The following is a 22,726-nucleotide window of genomic DNA, read 5'->3' as shown; positions in this document are numbered from 1 at the left end:
GTCCCTCTGCGGCTCCGCCCCCGGTCTCCATGGCAATGCGGCTGGTTCTCGCCCGTCAGTCCTAGCCCGGCCCTGCCCCTCCTTGTATTTTTTCCGCGCTGGCTGAGATTCAAAGAGAAGTGGAGGTGGGAGGGAGCGACAATGGAAAAATCACCTAAAAATTGGGACAGAGGAAGGAAGCTACAGTTACGAAGGAGAGCTGCAAAAGTTGCAGCAGAAAGGTTGGGAGTCCCGACAGGTTCCGTAGCCCACAGAAAAGAAGCAAGGGACGGCAGGACTGTTTCACACTTTTCTGCTTCTGGAAGGTGCTGGACAAAAACATGGAACTAATTTCCCCAACAGTGATTATAATCCTGGGTTGCCTTGCTCTGTTCTTACTCCTTCAGCGGAAGAATTTGCGTAGACCCCCGTGCATCAAGGGCTGGATTCCTTGGATTGGAGTTGGATTTGAGTTTGGGAAAGCCCCTCTAGAATTTATAGAGAAAGCAAGAATCAAGGTATGTGGTCGTGGCAGACGGGGTCTCCAGAGGAGACAATGCTTTCTTTCTTAAACTTTCTTTCATTGGCTCTTAAGTGCAGTGGTAGAACACGGGGAACATACCTGCTTGCCTCAACTAAAGGATCTAGTCATTTCTGAATTCCTCTACTAACAATTAACAATATCCTGTGCAAAATTTTGCGAAAGGAATGAAATACAATTGCAGTGTGCATCTACATTTTTGGAAGTAGAGATTAACTTTTCGTATTTTTACTTCATCGAAGTTAAGTTCCAAATGTGTATGTGTTAAGTAAATGTTTGCAGTAATTGGGAAAGATAAAGTGTAATCCAATTTAAGTTTGTGAAAATGAGTAATTCGTATCCAAATTGGAGTTAACACCAAAGTATTGTACAAATTGCTTGCACAGTTGGTCCGTACAAAATAAACAGGCTCTGTATTTTTAGCTGACGTTGTTATTTGATGATGATGTACTCCATTTTCACTACGGCCTGAGGAGACTAGTAATCCTCCTTGTAGTAGAGGTTTTTGTCTTGAAAGTATCTTTTAAATGTCTGAGCACTTTAAGGAACAGACCTTTATTAATGTCTTTTAAGTTTTATTCAATTTCCAGTCACAAATATTTTATGGTATTTGATTGTCTAATAAATTTGTATGATATTATAATTATTCTTATGAATTATAATACTTTCTGTGGTGACCCATTTTCCATCTGGTTAGCCCAATTTGTAGAATGAATTTATACGTAGTAGCATTATTTTACCACGGATCATTTACCTTCAAAATCTCTGAGATTCCAATTTAGTAAAAAACATATAGAAAATAAAAGAGAACTAAGATGAAATAAAAATAACCCAGAATATCACACCAGCTGTACTGTAAAAATTTAGTGTATTTATATTATTTTGGTCTTTTTCCTATGTATTTACAACTATTTAATGAACAACAATGGAATAATAGTGTAATACTCTTTTATGTGCTTTTGACTTTAACATATAGTGTGAATAACTTTCCTGTACCATGAAACACTTTGAATCTTCCTTTTATGGCTATATTTTGTCATAGGAGGATACAATAGTTTACTTAAATCTCAATAGTTGGGTTTATAGGTTGCTGCCAACCTTTTTTCTTTCAGCCAGTGCTTCAGTGAACATTCTTGCGTGTTTGTGTGCATGTATTGATTGTGTGGTTGTACATTTTGCAATTATCTGATTGTTTACTCAGAATAAATTCCTAGGAGTAGAATTGCTGAGTCAAAGGACACGCACACTTAAATTGTTTATATGAATGTGTTACTTTTGGAAAAAGAAGTATGAATATGCAATTTTTATTTTCCATCTACTGTATGCAATTGCCTAACTTCTCAAATCCTGGGCCACACTGAATACCATAATTCTTTGCAATTTTTGCTAGTCTGATAGATGAAAAATTATATCTCCTAAAGAAATACTCCTTTGTCTCCCACAGCCTTCCTTATGCATATGATCTTGATAATTTTTAAGGAACTGTTTTTTTACAAGCTTGTGTCAGAAGGCTAAATATTTGTGAGGTCTCTATTGCTTTCCTGACTAAACAAAACAAGTTATTGCTGGACTCTGTGGCTCACACCTGTAATCCCAACACTTTGGGAAGCAGGGGTGGGAGGATTGCTTGAGGCCAGGAATTTAAGACCAGCCCCGGGAGATATAGCAAGACCTCATCTCTACAAAAACTAAATAGAAAAATAAAAAATTTAATCTGGTCCAGTGGCACATGCCTGTAGTCCCAGCTCCTTGAGAGGCTGAGGCGGGAGGATTGCTTGAGCTCAGGAGTTCCAGATTCTGGTAAGCTATGATTGAGCCACTGCACTCCAGCCTGGGCAACAGAGCGAGACCTTGTCTCTTAAAAAAAAAAAAAAAAAAAGAATATGACTGCATTATTTGATGTTTTACTACTAAAAGCTTTTAAGGTTCACTCTTGTCTTTTCTTGTACCCTTAATCTGGGCAGTATGATAAAAAAAAGCCAGAGTGCTCCCACCTTTGGTGCCAAGGGAGATTCAAATCACACAAACCTCAACCTTCATGCAGGAAGGCTCACACCAGCCTACCCCCTAACCACAATGAAACCCTAAGACCTGTCTCTTTTCACTGTTTTCTCAAGTCATTTTCAGATCAGCTTGAGAGGACTGCCCTTCTTTCCCCAGAGAAGTCTCATTGTGTATGAAATAAACCTCTTCATACCCTCTCAAGGTGTATATGTGTGTGTGTGTGTGTGTGTGTGTGTGTGTGTGTGTGTGTGTGTGTGTGTGTGTAAATGTAGTAATTGTCTTAACATCCAAACCAGATCTTGGGTGGGGGTCCATTCTGAGTTTTCGCAGTGGCTGCAACAGGTACTCAGTAGACTTGATGCGAAATTGCATCTAAATGGCACCTGCATAAGACACTACTTATGGCGTATTGAACCTTCAAGAAAAAACTTCTAAAACTCCATCATTAGCTAACACTCTCAGCTTCTCATGCTCCTCTAGAAGACTGAGAAGAGACAACTTTGGTGACCACAAAAACATCTTCCCATTATTTTTATTTAATCTTTGAATAGATCATGCATTTATACGGTTCAAAAAATTGTAAATATAAAAACTACAGGGAAAGTCCCTTCAACCTCTTTTTCCCTTCCACCCAGTTCTCACTCCTCACTCCCAAGCTTGGCAACTGTAATTCATTTCTTATATATTGTTTCATAGTTTCTTTAACTGTATACAAGCAAATAGAATTATAGATTTTTATTTTCCGCCTTATAAGCAAAATGTGTCATATTATTCACACTGTTCCTATGCCAATAGGGATTTACTCTTTACATATTAGTACCATATAGAACTCCTAATTCTTTGAAGATGCATGGATCTTATAAGTTTATTTAATAAGTTTCCTCATCGATAGACATATGGTAGTCAGATTTCTAAGATAACCTGCAATGATCTTGCAACGATTCCCTTGTGTAATCACTTCCTTTTGAGTGTCAACAAAACCTAGTGACTCACCTCTAATGAACACAATATGGCACAAGTGATCTGATGTTACTTCTGTGATTAGGCTTTCATCTTGATAGCAGACTCAATTGCTTTCCTAGTTTGCACTCTTTGATGATGAAAGCTGTCATTATAGAGAGGCCTACAAGGCAAAAAATAGAGGGAGGCCCTGGCCAACCCCAGTAAAAATCAAAAGTCTTCAATCCAGTAGCCTGTGAAAAACTAAATTCTGCCACCCACCGTGTCAGCTGGGTAGTGAATACGACTACCTGAGTTGAGCCTTGAGATGGCTAGAACCCAATCTTTAGTTACGAAATTCTATTACAACAGAAAAACCCATATTGCAAACCTGATACTTTGTACTTTATAATTGAGACAGAAGATTTTGTTTATGCTTCAAACTGCCTGGTTATATCCGTCTTTTGTTTATGAGAATTTACCATTTTTTAAGCATGAGACATTGATAACATTTCTGGCACTCTGAGAGAGTTATTTTAAACATGTAATAGTATAGACAATCTGCAGCTATCTACAAGTATCTATTTGTTGACACAATGGAAACATTATTTGTTTTTTTTTAACTTTTACCAACTGTTTTAATATACATCAAACAATCTGCATTAATCCTTTTAGTCTTTTTGACCTACCCTGTCTGCATCTTAATCATTTTCTTCTTGTGCCAATACTGTTTGCATAAGAGTAGGTTTATAATTTTTTTTATTATTGTACTTTAAGTTCTAGGGTACATGTGCACAACATGCAGGTTTGTTACATATGTATACATGTGCCATGTTGGTGTGCTGAACCCAGTAACTCATCATTTATATTAGGTATATCTCCTAATGCTATCCCTCCCACCTCCCTGCTCCCCCCACCCAACAACAGGCTCCGGTGTGTGATGTTCCCCTTCCTGTGTCCAAGTGTTCTCGTTGTTCAATTCCCGCCTATGAGTGAGAACATGTGGTGTTTGGTTTTTTGTCCTTGTGATAGTTTGCTGAGAATGATGGTTTCCAGCTTCATCCACGTCCCTACAAAGGACATGAACTCATCCTTTTTTATGGTTGTATGGTATTCCATGGTGTATATGTACCACATTTTCTTAATCCAGTCTATCATTGATGGACATTTGGGTTAGTTCCAAGTCTTGCTATTGTGAACAGTGCCACAGTAAACATACGTGTGCATGTGTCTTTATAGCAGCATGATTTATAATCCTTTGGGTATATACCCAGTAATGGGATGGCTTGGTCAAATGGTATTTCTAGTTCTAGATCCTTGAGGAATCACCACACTGTCTTCCACAATGGTTGAACTAGTTTACAATCCCACCAACAGTGTAAAAGTGTTCCTATTTCTCCACATGCTCTCCAGCACATGTTGTTTCCTGACTTTATAATGATCGCCATTCTAACTGGTGTGAGATGGTATCTCATTGTGGTTTTGATTTGCATTTATTTGATGGCCAGTGATACAGAATGGGAAAAAATTTTTGCAATCTATTCATCTGACAATGGGCTAATATCCAGAATCTACAAAGAACTCAAACAAATTTACAAGAAAAAAACAACCCCATCAAAAAGTGGGCAAAGTATATGAACAGATACTTCTCAAAAGAAGACATTTATTCAACCAACAGACAGATGAAAAAATGCTCATCATCACTGGAAACATTACTTGAAAACACAGTGTCCCAAAGTGTACTAGGCTGAAGTTCGGTATTTTGCAAAAATATTCAATAAATAGTTTAAGTAGATTGTTGGAAAAATATTTGCTCAATAAAGCATCATTATTTTTCAGGTTCTAATGAGGGAAATGGTGTCTACCTCCCACCAACAGGTGTAGAATGTGAAATTCTGAAAATGTGGGCATAGGATCTAAATGTCAAGCAGCCCCCAAAAAGACAAAGTTCCCTACGTTAAAATAGGTAAATTAGACAACTTCTGCAGTTTGTCTACTTAAACAGCTCTTGGGAAGGGCACCTCCTTTAAGCCACTCTAAGCGATATTTGAAGTCTTACCTGTAGTCATCTATGTTGAGTTAAAATCTACTTTCTCTTATATTATTAAAGCTGCACCAACTTTGTTTTGGTTAGTGTTTGGATGATACATATTTTTCTATCCCTTTCAATTTTTCTGAGTCTTTATATTTTAACCCAGTCTCTTGAAAAATAAAAGATAGATTGAACCAAATGAAAATAAAAATACAACATGTCATAATTTCTATCACTATGTGCTTATATTAGAAAAGAAAAACCTGAAATTGATAAACTTTCAAGAATCATCTCCTTCTATAAACAGAGTAAAATAAGCCCAAATAAAGCAGAAGGAAGGAAATAGTAAAGAACAGAAATCAATGAAGTTGAAAATTAAAAAAAAAAATAAGGAAAATCAATGAAAGAAAGAACTGGTTTTTTGAGAAGACCAATAACATTGCCAGACTTCATGCAAGACTGATAGAGAAAACACCAATGACCGATGTTTGAATGAAACAGGGAATATCACTGCAGACATCAAAAGGGATGATAAGAAAATACTATGAATAACTCCACAAACATAAATTTAACAAGTTATATAAAATGGATCAATTCTTAGAAAAACATATTCTAACAAAACTATCCAATATACAATACATAATTTTAATAGCCCTACACTATTAAGGAAATTGAATTTGTATTTTGATAACCTCCCAAAAAGAATTCTCTATGCCCAGATTGTATCATTGGAAAACTATACCAAATGTTTAAAAAAGAATTAACTATGAGTTCCATTTCTTCCAGAAAGTAGAAGACAAAGGAACATTTCCCAGTCTATTTTATGAAGCTGGTATTACCTTGATCTCAAACCACAGATAGTACAGAAAAAAACTACAGACAAATATTACTTATGAATATATTAATAGATGCAGAAATAACAAAATATCAGCAAATAAAATTTATCAGTATATGAAAAGAATTACCGAGTGAAGTCTGTCAATCCACATAGGCTGCTGTATTAACAAGCTAAAGAAGAAAAAGCACATAATTGATACAGAAAAAGCATTTGACAAAATTCAATATCCATTCCTGATATCCATTCATGATATCAGGATTCATGATAGAGGGAAATTTCCTAACTCAATAAAGGACATCTACAAAAATCCTGCAGTTAACAGGACACTTAAATGGTGAAAGACTAAATACTTCCCCCATGTGATTGGGAACAAAGCAAAGATCTCTGTTGTCACAACTCTTATTCAGCATAGTGCGGGAAATTTTAGCCTGTGCAATAAAGTAAGAAAAGAAAAGAAAATATATATGGATTCGAAAATAAGAAATAAAACTGTCTTAATTTGCAGATTACATGATTGTCTATGTAGAAAATCCCAAGGAGTCTACAAAAACCTCTGGAATAAATACAAGGTATACATAAAAATATCAATTGTTTGGTTACATACTAACAATGAACATGTGGAAACCATAATTAAAAATACATTACCATTTAAAATAACTCAAGAAATATTTAGGTATAAATGTAACAAAATGTTTAGAACTTGTATTCTAAAATCTACAAAACATTGATGAAAAAAATCAAAGGTCTTAAGGGAGAGACATACTGTGTTCCTGATTGGAAAAGTCAACATATTAAAGATGTCAGTTTCCTCCAAACTGATATCCAGGTTTGATGCAAATGCTATTCCCAGCAAGATTTGTTGTAGATATAGACAAGGTTATTCTAAAATTTATATGGAAAGACAAAGAAACTAAAATACATAAAACAATTTTGAAAAAGTAGAATAGAATGAGAGGAATCATTCCACTCAATTTCAAGGCCTGTTATTAATCAAGATGATTTAGTACTGGCAGAAGGATAGACACAAAGATTAGTGGAACAAAATAGAGTATCTAGAGATAGAGCCACACAAACATGCCAAGTGATTTTTGGCAAAGGTGCAAAAACAACTCAATGAAATAAAGATGGCCTTTTTAAACAAATGGTGATGGAGCAATTTGATAGCGTAAGCCAAAACAAACAAAACAACAACAAAGAACCACCCCCAACACACACGAAACATGAATTTCTACCTAAGTCCTGTATCTGATATAAAATTAACTCAAAATAGATAACAGACTTAAATGTAAAACATAAAGATATAAAACCTGTAGAAAGAAATATAGAAGAATATCTTTCTAATTTGGGATAGAAAATAGCTCTTAGACTTGACACCAAAAGGACAGTTCATAAAAGGAAAAACTGATAAATTGAACCTCATCAAACTTAAAAGCATTTGCTCTGTAAAAGAGCTCATTAAAAAGATTTAAAGAAAAGCTACACACTGGGATAAAATATTTGCAAACCACATATCCAACAAAGGACTAGTATCTAGAATATATAAAGAACTGTCAACACTCAACAGTATAATACAAAATCCAGTTAGAAAATGGGCAGATGACATACACAAGATGTATCAATGAAGAGAATATTCAGATGTCAAATTAGTACACGAAAAGATGTTCAACATCAATAGTCATTAGAGATATGCAAATTAAAATCATGAGATACTACTACACATCTATCAGAACGGCAAAGATAAAAATTGCAACAACACCAAATATTGGTGAGGATACAGAGAAACTGGATTACTTATACATATGGTGGAAATATAAAATGGTACAGCCACTCCAGAAAACACTTTCTCAGTTTCTTAAACATCCAAACACGCAGCCAACCATATGACCTGGCAATTGCACTTCTAGGAGTTTATCACAGAGAAACTTAATGTTTACGTAAAAACCCAGATATGGATGTTTATGGAAGCACTATTTGTGATAGTCCTAAACTGAAAAGAATCTCACTGTCTTTCAACCTTATTCATTTTTATTGTTTTGATTTTTAGAGACAGTCTTGCTGTGTTGCCCTGCCCAGAGTGCAGTGGTGCAAATCATAGCTCACTGCAACCTCAAAAACTCCTGGGCTCAAGTGATACTCCTGCCTCAGACCCCCAAAGCAGTAGGATTATAGGCATGTCTAGCCCAGCCTTCATAATGTTTAAATAAACTGTCGTACATTCATACAGTGGAATACTACTCAGAAATATAAAGGAATGAATGATTGATACACACAATTTGGATGAACATTCAGAGAATTACACTGAATGAAAAGCCAGTCCCCAAAAATTGTATACTAAATGCTTCTGTTTATATGACATAGTGAAATTCAAAGTTATAGAAGTGGAGAACAGATTAGTGGTTGCCAAGGATTAATGAGAAGGTAGGAGTGAGAGAAACAGTGGGGGCTGGCTATAAAAGGGCATCATTTAAGATCTTTGTGGTGATGGAAACATTCTGTATCTTGACTGTATCAATGTCAATAACTTGGTTGTGATACTGTACTATAGTTTTGCAAGATGTTAATACTGGGAAAACAGTAATGGATACGTAGGCTCTTTCTGTAACATTTCTTACAACCGCATGATAATCTACAATTATCTCTAAATAAAAAGTTTAGTTAAAAAATATACAAGCACCACTTCTACAACATACCGTGTGTGCCTGCCTTTACTTCGTAACACCGAGGCTGCTGACATTGCATACAAAAAAAGAACAAAAGGAAAGCAAGTAAAACAAACATAACAACAAAACCCTGTTGCATAATTTCTAACACTGTGCATGACCATCTTTCACTCCGCAGTTATATTGCAGTTACTTTAAATGCCTCACATCAACAATTATCTCAACTGCTGATTCAATGTATTTGAATGTGGTTAGTCTACACTTGTGGCCAGGTGCTTATAGATGTTACAAAAAGCTACCTACTAATGAGAAGTTAAGAATTCTCATTTGAACAAAACCTTAACAATGAAAATAAGTCATCTTCTAAGTACTGGTTAACAAACAATTACAGATAGGAATGTTAGAAAGCAGTGTAGATGTCTGGATCACTAATGCACAAAAATGGGACTTCATTTTCTGGTGGCTTAATGATTTTTGGGCCTGCAAGTTGCCTAGTAGCACCCAACACTGTGTTGCAGGAGTAATCATGTGCCATCTCTTGGGAGGTATAGAAATGACTAATACTGAAGTAGTGACGAGCACAAATTATGCCTTGAGATATGTATAATGCTGTAATGGAATATGAAAGTATGGTGATTTCTTTTGACGATAGAGTCATGGAGAAGACTGAGGTTTGTTGCCCACATTCATAATTGAAGAAACTGCTAAATTATACTTAGACGCCAATAAAAATGATGACTTTTTTTTCCCAGCAAGATCATAGACCCCTGCTATCAAACCCTGTGCTACAGTATGTTCAAAGGTTGCTAAGAGTGATCTGATAAAGAGGGGAAAATTAATGATGTAGGAGAGCGAGAGTCATAAATGTAGAAGAGAGAAGGCAAGAGTGTAGGATCCATAACACAAATGGAGAAGTGTTGACATTTCACAAGGGCAGGAACCTCCATCCGTGTTAAGAGGAGGGAACGCATGGAGAATGTGTGCAAATGTATATACCTTGCAGGATTTAGTAGCGAGAAACTGAGACCGCTACTTGATTGCTCCATTTTTCTAGTGAGTTACAAGGCAGGGACACTATGTCAGAATGGAGAGGTTGAGCAGGTTGTACAGATGAAATAGTCATTTTGAAAACTAGGAAAGTGAACAGATTAGAAAAGTGTATAGGATTGCAAGACATTGTTGAATAACCATGGATTTCCCATAAACCAGTTGGCAATTTTGAACCTTTTTGTTGAACAATATTCAGCTATAGGTTGCTTATAAGTCTACTAATATCTTGAAAACAATGTTTAAATGTCACAATGTTGATATAATTTCTAATTATTTATAATTATTATTTTCTACTTATTTCACAGTACAAGAAAAGAAGCTATAAATAGGCAATAAAATGATCAAAGGGAACATTACATATTAGGACAGAACAAATTAAAATGTATATAATTCAGATCTGGCTGAAACAATCAAAATTTATAACTAATTGCCAAATATAATCATAATAAATTTTCTTTTGACTATAACTTCAGCATTAGGATTCTTGAGGAGAATGGTCTTAGACATGGCTTAGGAATGCTTACTAATATAATCTATGTTTGTTTTATTTCAGTATGGACCAATATTTACAGTCTTTGCTATGGGAAACCGAATGACCTTTGTTACTGAAGAAGAAGGAATTAATGTGTTTCTAAAATCCAAAAAAGTAGATTTTGAACTAGCAGTGCAAAATATCGTTTATCGTACAGGTAAAGAATATTTTCAGATAGTCCATTCGAAATCCAACATTGGAATCCAGGAGTAGTTTTAGGTAAAAATTACATCCTCATTCCTCTATCAAGAATGATGAGGGTCCATTATTTTATTCTTGAGGTATGGGTAGAAGAGGAAAGAGTTATGGGTAGAATAGTTTGGCCATTGAAATGCAAATGAGTGGCAGCCTAATACATTTAGATTTGAATTAGACACGTGAAAGTGATAAGGTTACCTCATTGATGTTTTCTTTAGAGAATATTTGGAATCTGTATCATGTTACAGCTTCCAAGATGTCACTAACTCTGTTCCACTGCTGTGTATACAGTGTTCTACAGGGTACAGCTCTTGGACTGGTTACATGTTACTCAGTCCCTGAAACTAGAATTCCATGGCTTAGTAAATCCTTTACAGTGGCATTTCCTGACAAATTTTATAGGGCTGTTATGGTCAATGGGAGCTTGACTTGCCCTTTCACAAATCCTCCATCTTCAGAGACTACCAGATTGTACAGTCAGCATGCTTCCAGTATGGCTGTCTTCCTTCATTTCTTCCTAGGCTGCAATTGTGTGTACTGGGGCCATGTGTCCTCCCTGGAACGCAGAGCTGGTTCAATTTGTGTCTGGTTCTTTTTTGCGCTTTCACAATGTTTTTGCTTGCTTCTATTCTTTGTGGCTTCTTTCTCTCTGTTTCCCTTTTTTCTTCTTTGGTTCCTTTTCATGTAATCTTTTGTGTATTTCTTGCCATTAAGACAAGAAAGTTTGTTTTAAAAGCTACCAGTAATCAGTAGAATTATATATTTTTTTCTTCTTGTATGCATGATCATCACAACCTGTTGGTGAAATTCTTTGATTATTTAGTGATTCTTGGTACTTGGACTATGGAATTTTAGATCAAAGAATATAAGTATTTTGAAGGCCTTTGATCTGTAGAGTCACGTATCCCTTCAGAAAAATTTACTAAGTTACCTATCAGAGGTGTATGGAAATGATTGAGTTTTTTTCACCTGAGCCTCCTCTGGGGACTTTCATGTTTAAATATTTCATTGAACAGATGAAATATATTAATATTTATTCTTGAGTCAGCTTCCCATCCCTCCCATATAGTAGATGTATGCTACTATACATAGAGAAGATGTATAGTAGCATACTATACATACCAGCATAGTATATGTATGGTAGCATAGTGTACATACTATACTGGTATGGTAACATAGAGAAGATGTATGCTCAGGAAATCTAAAAACTGTTTTTCATTAACTTACACAAAATGTATCTTACACGTAATAGGATGATGAAATACAAAATTAAAACTTATTCTTTGAAAAAGTTACTTCAATAAAATGACAACAATGGACACAGGGGACTACTAGAGGGAGGGGGGTGGGCGGCAGAGGGCAAAGGTTGAAAAACTAACTATTGAGTACTGTGCTCATTACCTGAGTGATGGTTTTAATCATGCCCCAAACCTCAGCATAACACAATATACTTGTATAACAAACCTGCACATGTACCCTTTGAATCTAAAATAAAATTCAAAATTTTTTTAAAACAGAAAAAGTTACTTCAAGGTCAATAAAACAAGATAAAATAAAAATATAAAGAAATGAGTAAAAAATAAACCACAATTTCTAATTAGGAATGTGTGTTATAGAAGGAGCATGAATACTAACATAAAGAAAATAGTGGGCTCAAAGCTATTCATGGGGTTAGGAAAGGCCTCCTGGTGGAAGTAGTGTTCAAGAAGACACTTGAAGGACAAATAGAAATTTGCAGGAGAAGTTTGAGGCTCATAGGTATAAGTGTGTGGGATTGGGTGGGAGTAGATATGGGTATAATAAAGGAGAGAACATTCTGAGCAGACAGAACAGCCTCTGAAATGCTGGGATATGTAAAATATGTTTTTAATGTATCTGGACTGTAGATTTCGAGGGAGAAGGGCTGAAAATACCAGCTCTCTTAATCACCCATTTGTAGATTATCCCTTAAAGTGAATAGATTTCCATTATCTCACAGAATACGTTGAATCTTTTTTGTTTGTTTGTTTTGAGATAAAGTCTCTCTCTGTCACCCAGGCTGGAGTGCAGTGGTGTCATGTTGGCTCACTGCAACGCCAACTCCTGGGTTCAAGCGATTCTTCTGCCTCAGCCTCCCCAGTAGCTGGGATTACAGGTGGCCGCCACAGCCAGCTAATTTTCCTCTTTTTAGTAGAGACAGGGTTTCACCATGTTGGTCAGGCTGGTCTGGAACTTCTGACCTCAAGTGATCCACCTGCCTTGGCCTCCCAAAGTGCTGGGATTACAGTTGTGAGCTACCACACTCAGCCGAGAATAGGTTGAATCTTTATCTACTTTTATTTATGGGAGGTGACCTTATGTGCTGAGAGGACTTTGGCTGTAGTCCCTGCTGACCAAATAATAGTAGATATATATTGACTGTGTGTTTCAAGGAGTTGTTGCTTATTTTGAAAATAGTTTTCTTTGTTCATAGCATCAATTCCAAAGAATGTCTTTTTAGCACTGCATGAAAAACTCTATATTATGTTGAAAGGGAAAATGGGGACTGTCAATCTCCATCAGTTTACTGGGCAACTGACTGAAGAATTACATGAACAACTGGAGAATTTAGGCACTCATGGGACAATGGACCTGAACAACTTAGTAAGGTAAATAGATGCATTAGTATGATTTAGTCTTGCTTTTTGTTTTAAATAAAAAAATTGAAACCTATAGATTGGACTTCAAACATTGTCAGGTTGATTAATGAAATCTACCTAACTAGGCTATTAAGAGATTATTTTAATCTTTTAAATTTTTTTTTGAGACGAGTCTCGCTCTGTCACCAATCTTTTAAATTCTAATTCAGTTTAGCATTTCTATTTTATGGTGAGCAAACAAGCCAATACAGTCATTGTAATACATTTGCAGTAACTTCTCCTTAGTCATTCGATACATTTGTGTATAAACTACACGGATTTTCTTCTTATAATTTTCATACTTCCTGTAGAATTTTGATAAAACATTCAGTGCAATTTGCTATTATTAGAATGAGAGGACGTTGAGAGGATAGGGGAGAGAATGGAATCATAAAGTGGTGAAAAAAGTCCAGGAGATGTTTGTGTTACTTAACAAGTGGCTCAGGCAAAGTCAGTGTGGGCCTCATGACTGAGCCCCAGGGTCCTCTATTAAGGGAGATCCCAAGAGACAGGGAAGAGCAGCAGACAGAGTCAGCCCCATTCTGAAGCTTTCTGGAAAAGTTAAAGTCTGGGCATGGGAGACATGAAAAAATTTCCCACATGCATAAAGAGATTTCGTAAGTTGAAGTTACCTGAGTCACTTTGCCATCTCAGCAGGAATCCTGGAATGCCCAAGGCAAGATTGAGCAGTTCAGACTCAGAATGACAGTGAACATTTTGTTAGAGGTCCAGTAGTAGGGGGTGGAGGGGGGACACAAAAACAAACAACCAAATTTAAAAATGTGCTGAAGCATACCCAATATATATAACAAAATGAAGATATTGAAATGAACAAAATATTCTTGGATATTTTTGAAACTTTGGGTGGAGGAGATTATGAAGGGATGGTAAGTAAAAATTAAATAAACAGTATTAAGTGTTTTAAGGCATGTTAACAATATTTTATATTCTTTATCTTAAGTATGCTACAGTAATCACTTTATTCTCTTAATGGTGAAACTAATTGAAGATATGTACTATATTTCAATGGGCAATAGTTTGAATTTATGGGATCCTGTGAGAAATTAGGAAATTTGGTGACTAATATTGCCCTGATTCTTTGTTGTTGTTGTTGTTGTTGTTGTTGCTGTCTAAAGGCATGGACTATATCTTAGCTACTATTATTTGCTAAATAAATTGTTGAATTGTATTAGATCAGTTTATTTATTATCTCATATTTGTCAGAGTCTAATATGCTTGTTTAGAAAGCATTTAAATATCTTCAGATAAATCAAACCACAGTTTCAGTTCCCCCTGTATTATCTTGACCACAGTAAGCAAATATCAAAACTTCTTAAGAGCGACTTTTTCCCAAGAGAATCTGTCACCTATTATCTGCTCCCCATATATTGCTATGAAATAATGCCTTGCTTTGTATCCTTTGCCTTTCTTCTTTGGTCTTCGGGTCTGACTTTCTGTGTGTTTCTGTCTTTGTAGACATCTCCTTTATCCAGTCACAGTGAATATGCTCTTTAATAAAAGTTTGTTTTCCACAAACAAGAAAAAAATCAAGGAGTTCCATCAGTATTTTCAAGCTTATGATGAAGATTTTGAGTATGGGTCCCAGTTGCCAGAGTGTCTTCTAAGGTAACAGTTGTTTGCTATAATTAATTCATTGACCAAGCTTCTCTCAGCAATTCAACACCTCTCATTTTTCTGTTCTAAGTAGATGTAACAGCAGTTTAAGTGGGAGAGAAGCTGTTTCTTATGACCTGTTTGTTTTTGGTGTCTGTAGGTGAATTGAAGGAGGACCAAGGAAGAGAGATGCTTTTCTTATTGTGATGAACAAAAACAAAAGAGAGAAAGAGATCGATGGGATTAAGAATTTATTTTGAGGTCTTTTATCCCATGTACAGCTTTTTATTATTGCACTCATTGCTACAGTTAAGATTCCTGCTAAATCATCAACCTGAGCATTCTCAGAATCAGACACTGTGCTCCTCATTCTCTCTGAGGCAAACATGGGCGTGGTTAAATGCATTTCTCACAGTTGGTTCAGACAAATGTTTGTAAAATGAGGCACATGCAAAGTAACTGCATGATTTTGAAATTTCCTGGCAGTGGCTCTATGTCTTTCTTCATATGGGTTGCTATAACAAAGTATCATAGGCTGGGAGGCTTATAAACAACAGAAATTTATTTCTCATCGCCCTGGAGGCTGGAGGCCTGAGATGAGGGTGCCAGCATGGTCACGTTCTGGTGAGGGCTATTTCTTATTGCCCTAGAGGCTGGGGGTCTGAGATGAGGGGGCCAGCATGGTCACGTTCTGATGAGGGCTCCTTCCGGGTTGCAGACTCCCAATTTTTCACTGCATTCTCATGTGGTAAAAGGGGCAGACAGACTCCCTCAGACCCTGTTCATAAGGTTAGTACTCCTTTTCATGAGGGCTGTAGCCTCATAACATAGCTATCATCCAAAGACCCCCGCCTCCTAATGACATCACCTTGGGGGTTAGGATTTCAACATATAAAGATTTGGGAGAGACACAGACATTCAGACCATAGCCTACATAGACCATTCATCTACAATGGTGACTGTTCAGACAAGATTTAGAAGATGAGAGCCAGTTTGTTTTTCCCGGCTTAAGTCAGCGATTGGTTCTGTGCATTGGGTTTTCATCCTCCTGCAACTTACAGCAGCCACAGTAAAGGCAGACCAAGCAAGTGTGGGTTCTGCCTTCTTATTCAGTGCCAATCCAGTAGGACTCCAAAGTTTTATTTACAAAAGACACTAAAATGTAGTTGCTCTGCCTCCCCAACTGTCTTTGTGGACTAATCATTCCGAAGGTAGACCTTCCATGAAATTATACCTGAAAATGAAGAATAAATTTGGAGAAATAATTTTAATTCCACAGACATCCCTTTTTTATGATGTGACCTGTTATTCCTAAAGTGCTTTCCAATTAATTTCTATATATATTTTTTCTCATGTAGAAACTGGTCAAAATCCAAAAAGTGGTTCCTGGAACTGTTTGAGAAAAGCATTCCAGATATAAAAGCATGTAAATCTGCAAAAGATAATTCCATGGTAAGTATTTCTTACCTTTCTTTTGCTAATGTAAAGATAGTAATAAATTATTGATGTTAAAATATATTTTGCTAAAACACATGAGATTGATTAGATAACCATTTTTGTGTAAACCACTGTACTGGACATGTTGAGATACATTATTTCACTGTTACATCATCACAACAACCTATGTAGAAAAGGTATCCTATTCCACATAAGAAAAAACCAGAGGCAATGAGCAAAAAAGTACAATTCCGATGTTCTGTATTGATTTCTGTGTTATCATACAGTTGGCTGTGTCAATAGCGACAGGTGAAAGTAATGGCAAATTAGGAAAAACAAAGCTCTACAAAATAGGCTTTGTTGTTGATGCCACTACCGTTAGTTGTTTCTTCAGATGCAAGGAAGCAGAATAGTATAATTTAAAAAGCCAGGCACTAGGAACCTGTGCCCTAAGTGTTATTCCAGATCTGTGGTTCTTCAAATGTGGCCCATAAACCAAAGCACCAGCATCACCTGGGAATCAGTCAGAAACTCTGCAGTAGGCCAGGCATGGTGGCTCACGCCTGTAATCCCAGCACTTTGGGGGACCAGGCAGGAGAATTGCTTAAGCCCAGGAGTTTGAGACCAACCTGGGCAACATAGCAAGACCTGGTCTCTACAAATAATTATAAAAAAAAAATTAGCCAGGCATGGTTGCACACACCTGTGGTACCGGCTACTCAGGAGGCTGAGGTGGGAGGATCACACTTGAGCCCGGGCAGTCAAGGCTGCAGCAAACCCTGATTGTGCCCCTGCACTCCAGCCTGGGTGACAGGCGAAATCCTGTCTCAGAAACAAACAAACACCTCTGAGGTAGACAATCTGCTTTAACAAGCCTTACCTTTGGTTCAGATGCTTGCTAATGAATGGTTCTCACCTCTGCCTCTCATCAGAATCACCTCTGGGAGCTTTTGAAAACTGTCTGAGGCCAGGGTCTGCCCACAGAGACTGGGTTTCATTTGGTCTGGACTGTCTAGGCTCAAATCCAGTCACTGGTTATGTAACCTTGGGCACAGTACCTAGTCTCTTGGCCTCAGTTTCCTCACCACATAAAGTTGTGGGAATTAAATGATTTAATTTTTGTAAAGCACTGAGAACAGAGGACTGGATAGGAGCTTATCATTGTTATCATCATTTAAAAAAACTCTTCAAATATTTTTATATTTAAAGATGGCATCAAAAGTTTTTGTTTGTTTTTAGTTAAATAGCAAATATTATCACAAACAGCTTTGCTTAAAACTAGAAAGGAAGATGGCCTTAGGAAAAAGGACTATGTGAATGTTTAGGTATCTCCTTCCTGAATAAAGGGAATAGGAAGCCATACTGGAAGGCCCTTCATTGACAAACTGTGTTTCAGCTAATATTTTTGTTGTATAAACAACCCAGACAAACACACATGTTCTTTGCATTATTTTCCAGTACTTAGGGGCAAAAGCACATGTATATAAAAGATGTATCGAGATAGATCTGTAATCTATGGGCCTAGCAAACAGAGTTTTTAAATTCCCAGTTAAAATTCCCTACCAAGGCTGGGTGCTGTGGCTCACGCCTGTAATCCCAGCACTTTGGGAGGCCAAGGTGGGTGGATCACCTAAGGTCAGAAGTTCGAGACCAGCCTGGCCAACATGGTGAAACCTCATCTCTACTAAAAATACAAAAATTAGCCTGGCATGGTGGTGCGTGCCTGTAATCCCAGCTACTCAGGAGGCTGAGGCAGGAGAATTGCTTGAACCTGGGAGGCGGAGGTTATGGTGAGCCGAGATTGCGCCACTGCACTCCAACCTGGGCGACAGAGTGAAACTCCATCTCAAAAAAAAAAAAAAAAAAAACCAAAAAGAAAAAAGAAAGTAAAATTCCCTACCAACAATTCCTCTAGAATAGCGTTTATTTTTCTTACTCTGAAGAAATGAGGTATTTTTAATCATAGGTACTCTTAACTCCCTATTTGTATTAGTCCGTTTTCATGTTGGTGAAAAAGACATACCCGAGACTGGGCAATTTACAAAAGAAAGAAGTTTAATGGTTCCACATGGCTGGGGAGGCCTCACAATCATGGTGGAAGGCAAGGAGGATCAAGTCACATCTTACATGGATGGTGGCAGGCAAAAGGAGAGAGAGCTTGTGTGGGGAAACTTCCCTTTGTAAAACCATCAGATCTCATGGGACTTATTCACCATCAGGAGAACAGCACTAGAAAGACCTGCTCCCATGATTCGGTTACCTCCCACTGGATCCCTACCACAACATGTGGGAATTCAAGATGAGATTTCGGTGGCTTCATAGCCAAACCATATCATTATTTGAATAAAAACAAAGTTTGAATTCTGCTGAAGCTAATCCAGTGTTTAAAACTTTAGGAGAGAATTCAACTTGAACATCCATGAGAAGTTTAACTTTATTTTTTTATGTATCGCGTCTCTGTTTTCCTCTAGCAGTGTTCACACTGAGCTTGTGTGTTTGTGCGTTTTGTGTGGCAGTGGCATTTTTTTTTCTTTTTTGAGATGGAGTCTTGCTCTGTCGCCCAGGCTGGAGTGCAGTGGTGTGATCTTGGCTCACTGCAACCTCTGCCTCCCAGGTTCAAGCAATTCTCCTGCTTCAGCCTCCCGAGTAGCTGGGACTACAGGCACATGCCACCACACCCGGCTATTTTTTATATTTTTAGTAGAGATGAGGTTTCACCATATTGGTCAGGCTGGTATCAAACTTCTGACCTCGTGACCCACCTGCCTTGGCCTCCCAAACTGCTGGGATTACAGGCGTGAGCCACCGTGCCTGGCTGAGCTAATGTTTTTATATTAATATTAAAAAAAAGTGTGAGCTAAGAAGAAATTTAAAAGATTTTGTTGTCTTCAACTGCATAAATAGATTTCAGTGGCCTAGTGAAGCAGAAGACTGGGTAGAAGTTGAGTTTCATTTTTAAAAAATATATACATGTTTTATTTCATCATTAATGTAAAATGTGATTTCTTCCATGTTATTTTAGATATATCTTAAACTAGTGTTTTTCATTTAAAATTATTATTGTGTCATAGAATATCAAAATAATGAAATGTATCTATAGGATTTTCATGAGGTATAAACTTTGTCCTGTGACAACTTACGTTATAAGTATGATAGAGACAAGCAGTAAATGAAATTCATATCTAAACTATTTTCAATTCTGCTAATCCATTCTTACAAAAACAGTAATAAGACATTAGCTAACATTTTTGGGGTGCTTACCTTGTGGCAAGCATAGTGTTACATATTTCACAAGTAATTTCTTATTTATTTTCACAACTTTAATACCAGGAAAACTGAGGATGTTAAATCGAGAAAGCTAGGGATTAGAGTAGTTAATCCCTTGAAAAATTACATGCTTTAGTAAATAATAGCATCAGTCTCTATTTTATAATGTATTTTATATGCTAGTGATTGAATAGTTTTTTTTTTCTGTGTCATAGTATCTGAAGCAAAGCTACTATGCTGTGGTACAATGCAGTTCTCCAAATCCCTAATACAAGAGAGTTGTGATTTGTGTCTCTAAGGGGGCCAGTATAGCATAGTGGCTTAGAGTGTGGGCTCTGGAGTCAGGGCTAGACTCACAGGGTTGGGATCCTAACTCAACCACCTTCAAGCTATATGTCCCTGGCAAAATTCCCTAACTTTATTGTGTTTCAGTTTCCTCATATGCATAATGGTGAAGATAATAGTATCTGCGGGGAACTACAGACACTGGACCCTATTTGAGGGTAGAGATTGGGAGGGGGGAGAGGAACAGATAAAAACAATTATTGTGTATTAGGCTTAGTACCTGGGTGATGAAATAATCTATAACAAGCTCCTGTGACACGATTTTACCTATAGAACAAGCCTGAACTGTACCCCTGAACCTAAGAAAAAAAAAAAAAAACCTGACAAATAGAGCCAGGGAAGGTCATGAAGAGAGGGTTCTCATGCTTGAATGTGTGATTTAGAAAAGAAAGAAAAGAAAACTCTACAAAAGCCACAAAGCTGCACAAAGACCATCACAGCCTACACAATAATACTTCTACAGGAACACCTGTCTAGCAACTGGCCTGTCCAATATTGTTATTGATCTTTGTAGACAAGGATAATGATTGCACAACAATTATGTAATCCTTCTCATTTTTTCCTTTAAAAATCGTTGTCTTCCTTTAAATCTCTGAATACGCACATAGTTTACTATTGCATGCATTTTCCCGTTGCCATGCTCTATTCTCAAGTAAACGTCTTTTCTTAAAAATAAAAAAAAAAAAGATAGTAGTATCTGCATCTTGGAGTTATAGTGAGGAGTGAAATGGGTTAAATACTTGCAATACACTTAAAACACTACTTGCCCTTAGCAAGCAGTGAGTTGATATTAGCTCCCATTATTTCTATCACCTAGACATAAGTTATTTAAGATTAAAAGTAGATGAGTAACTTAATGAAAATGTTACAGTGTCTGAATTTTTTCCCATGATGGGGAGCCATCACTGGCAAAGACAAATCTGGGGAAACCGCCCTATGAAGAAAATACTTTAGTGGGATTTGTTTGGTGACTTGAGAACAACATGTCTTGAGATGGGTAGCCTTGGATGGGGCCTTGGATGGGGCCCTGCCCTGAGCTGTCACTGTTCAAGTCAAGTGTCAGTTCTCTGTATGGTTTTAGAGTATTGTGGCATTTGTAATATTCTGGCTTGGCAGTTCTGTCTCCCATGGTGAATGGGCTGAGAATCTGTATGGTGGATGGGGGTGTAGTTTTCTCCTGAATGCACCAGAGATGTGTGTTTCTCTATTGCTTGCATTTTGCTAAGAGCAGAGGTTTATAAGACAGGGATTCCAGAGCAGTGTGGAGGGCAGAGATAATAACACACAATTTGTCAATTCAGTTCAGTAAAGTAGAGATCCAAAGTGCATTTTACCCTCTGAAAGGTTTTATTTTAAGCACTTTTTAGGTACTAACTCATTTAATTCTCACAACAATCCTACGAGGTAGGTACCATGTTATGAACATTTTATGGATGAGGACACAGAGGCACAGAGAGATTAAAGTAGCTTGTTCAAGGTCATCCAGCTCTTAAATATCTGAGCCAGGATCTGAACAAATGCAGTGAGGTGGTCAAACTCCAGAATCCCTACTCCTAATTACTATACTACAGTAAGGACATAAATCCCTTCACATGCCTCAAACTGCAAAACCTGGGAATGGCAGAAATAATATCTTTCATATTAAAGAAAAATGCATGATCTCTTGTTTATTAACATCAATATTTGTCACATAGCCATGGTTTGGCAATGTTTATTTCTTTTAAACAGACATTATTGCAAGCTACGCTGGATATTGTAGAGACGCAAACAAGTAAGGAAAACTCACCCAATTATGGGCTCTTACTGCTTTGGGCTTCTCTGTCTAATGCTGTTCCTGTAAGTATATTAGTAAAGTATGAGTTACATTGCTCTCCACTGTCCTTTCATCTTTTTTTCCTTCATTTCTGTCTTCCATTCTTTTTTCCACTCATCACTCATTATGGAAAAGAAAAAAACTACAGTGGATTTGGTTGTGAGATAAAAACCAAAACTGAATGCCTAATGAAATCTGATTAGGTTACAAAGGAGACGAAACAGATCTCAAGCAAATTCCGTCCTCTGAAAGGCAGTGTGTAACAGGATGAGGGAAAAGCTTGCCCTTTGGGGCCAGTTGTAGACAGCATCTGTTTATGGAACATTTTTTGTGTGTCTGCCAATGTGCTCAGTATTGGTATTGAAAAGATGAATAGGGATTGGCCACATGCTTTTATTGGAAAGAATAAGTAAATGGATAGTTTCAGGTAACTTGGGCTTGGATCCAGACATCCCAATTCGTAGTTGTAGACTGTCATGGTGGTAATTTAAATTTTCTGTGCCTCCATTTCGTAATAAGAGATAATGTACTATTTTACCTAATAAGGGTAAAAAAAGGGATAATGTACGTGAACCTCCCACTGTGGTCTTAGAACTTGGGTGCTCAATAAATGGTAATTCTCATTTCTCTACAAAGTTGTTATGAGGATTTAATAAGATAAGCCTAGCTGGTATCAATGAATATTAGCTCTTTCTCTCCATTTGTACCCATTCTCCTTCTGTGTGCCATTCCTGTTTGCATTGCTTAGCATTATGGTCCTACAAGCTTCCGCATGAATGGTGCTGGTGAAATTGGAACTTTCAACACTTCTAAAGAGAGG

At 37.0% G+C, this 22,726-nt stretch overlaps 1 protein-coding gene across 4 annotated transcripts in view; it reads left to right on the top strand.

Moving 5' to 3' along the window:
• Positions 1 to 10: 10 nt before the first annotated feature.
• The window catches only part of CYP39A1 (cytochrome P450 family 39 subfamily A member 1), a 104,492-nt gene continuing 81,776 nt past the window's right edge, over positions 11 to 22,726 (top strand). Inside the window, exons 1-6 of one of the 4 annotated variants that reach the window (XM_031012612.3) lie at positions 17 to 497; positions 10,597 to 10,732; positions 13,226 to 13,400; positions 14,907 to 15,056; positions 16,403 to 16,496; positions 21,822 to 21,929. In XM_031012612.3, the coding sequence (XP_030868472.2) occupies positions 321 to 497; positions 10,597 to 10,732; positions 13,226 to 13,400; positions 14,907 to 15,056; positions 16,403 to 16,496; positions 21,822 to 21,929 (840 nt within the window). In that variant the 5' untranslated portion in view covers positions 17 to 320. Of the gene's footprint in view, positions 498 to 10,596; positions 10,733 to 13,225; positions 13,401 to 14,906; positions 15,057 to 16,402; positions 16,497 to 21,821; positions 21,930 to 22,726 lie in introns of all 4 variants that reach the window. The other 3 variants (XM_063707644.1, XM_031012613.3, XM_063707645.1) reach the window with 3 other exon arrangements.

The sequence above is a fragment of the Gorilla gorilla genome, chromosome 5 (assembly GCF_029281585.2).
Source record: "Gorilla gorilla gorilla isolate KB3781 chromosome 5, NHGRI_mGorGor1-v2.1_pri, whole genome shotgun sequence".
Taxonomy (NCBI): Eukaryota; Metazoa; Chordata; class Mammalia; order Primates; family Hominidae; genus Gorilla; species Gorilla gorilla.
This window is presented reverse-complemented; position numbering and strand designations above follow the sequence as displayed.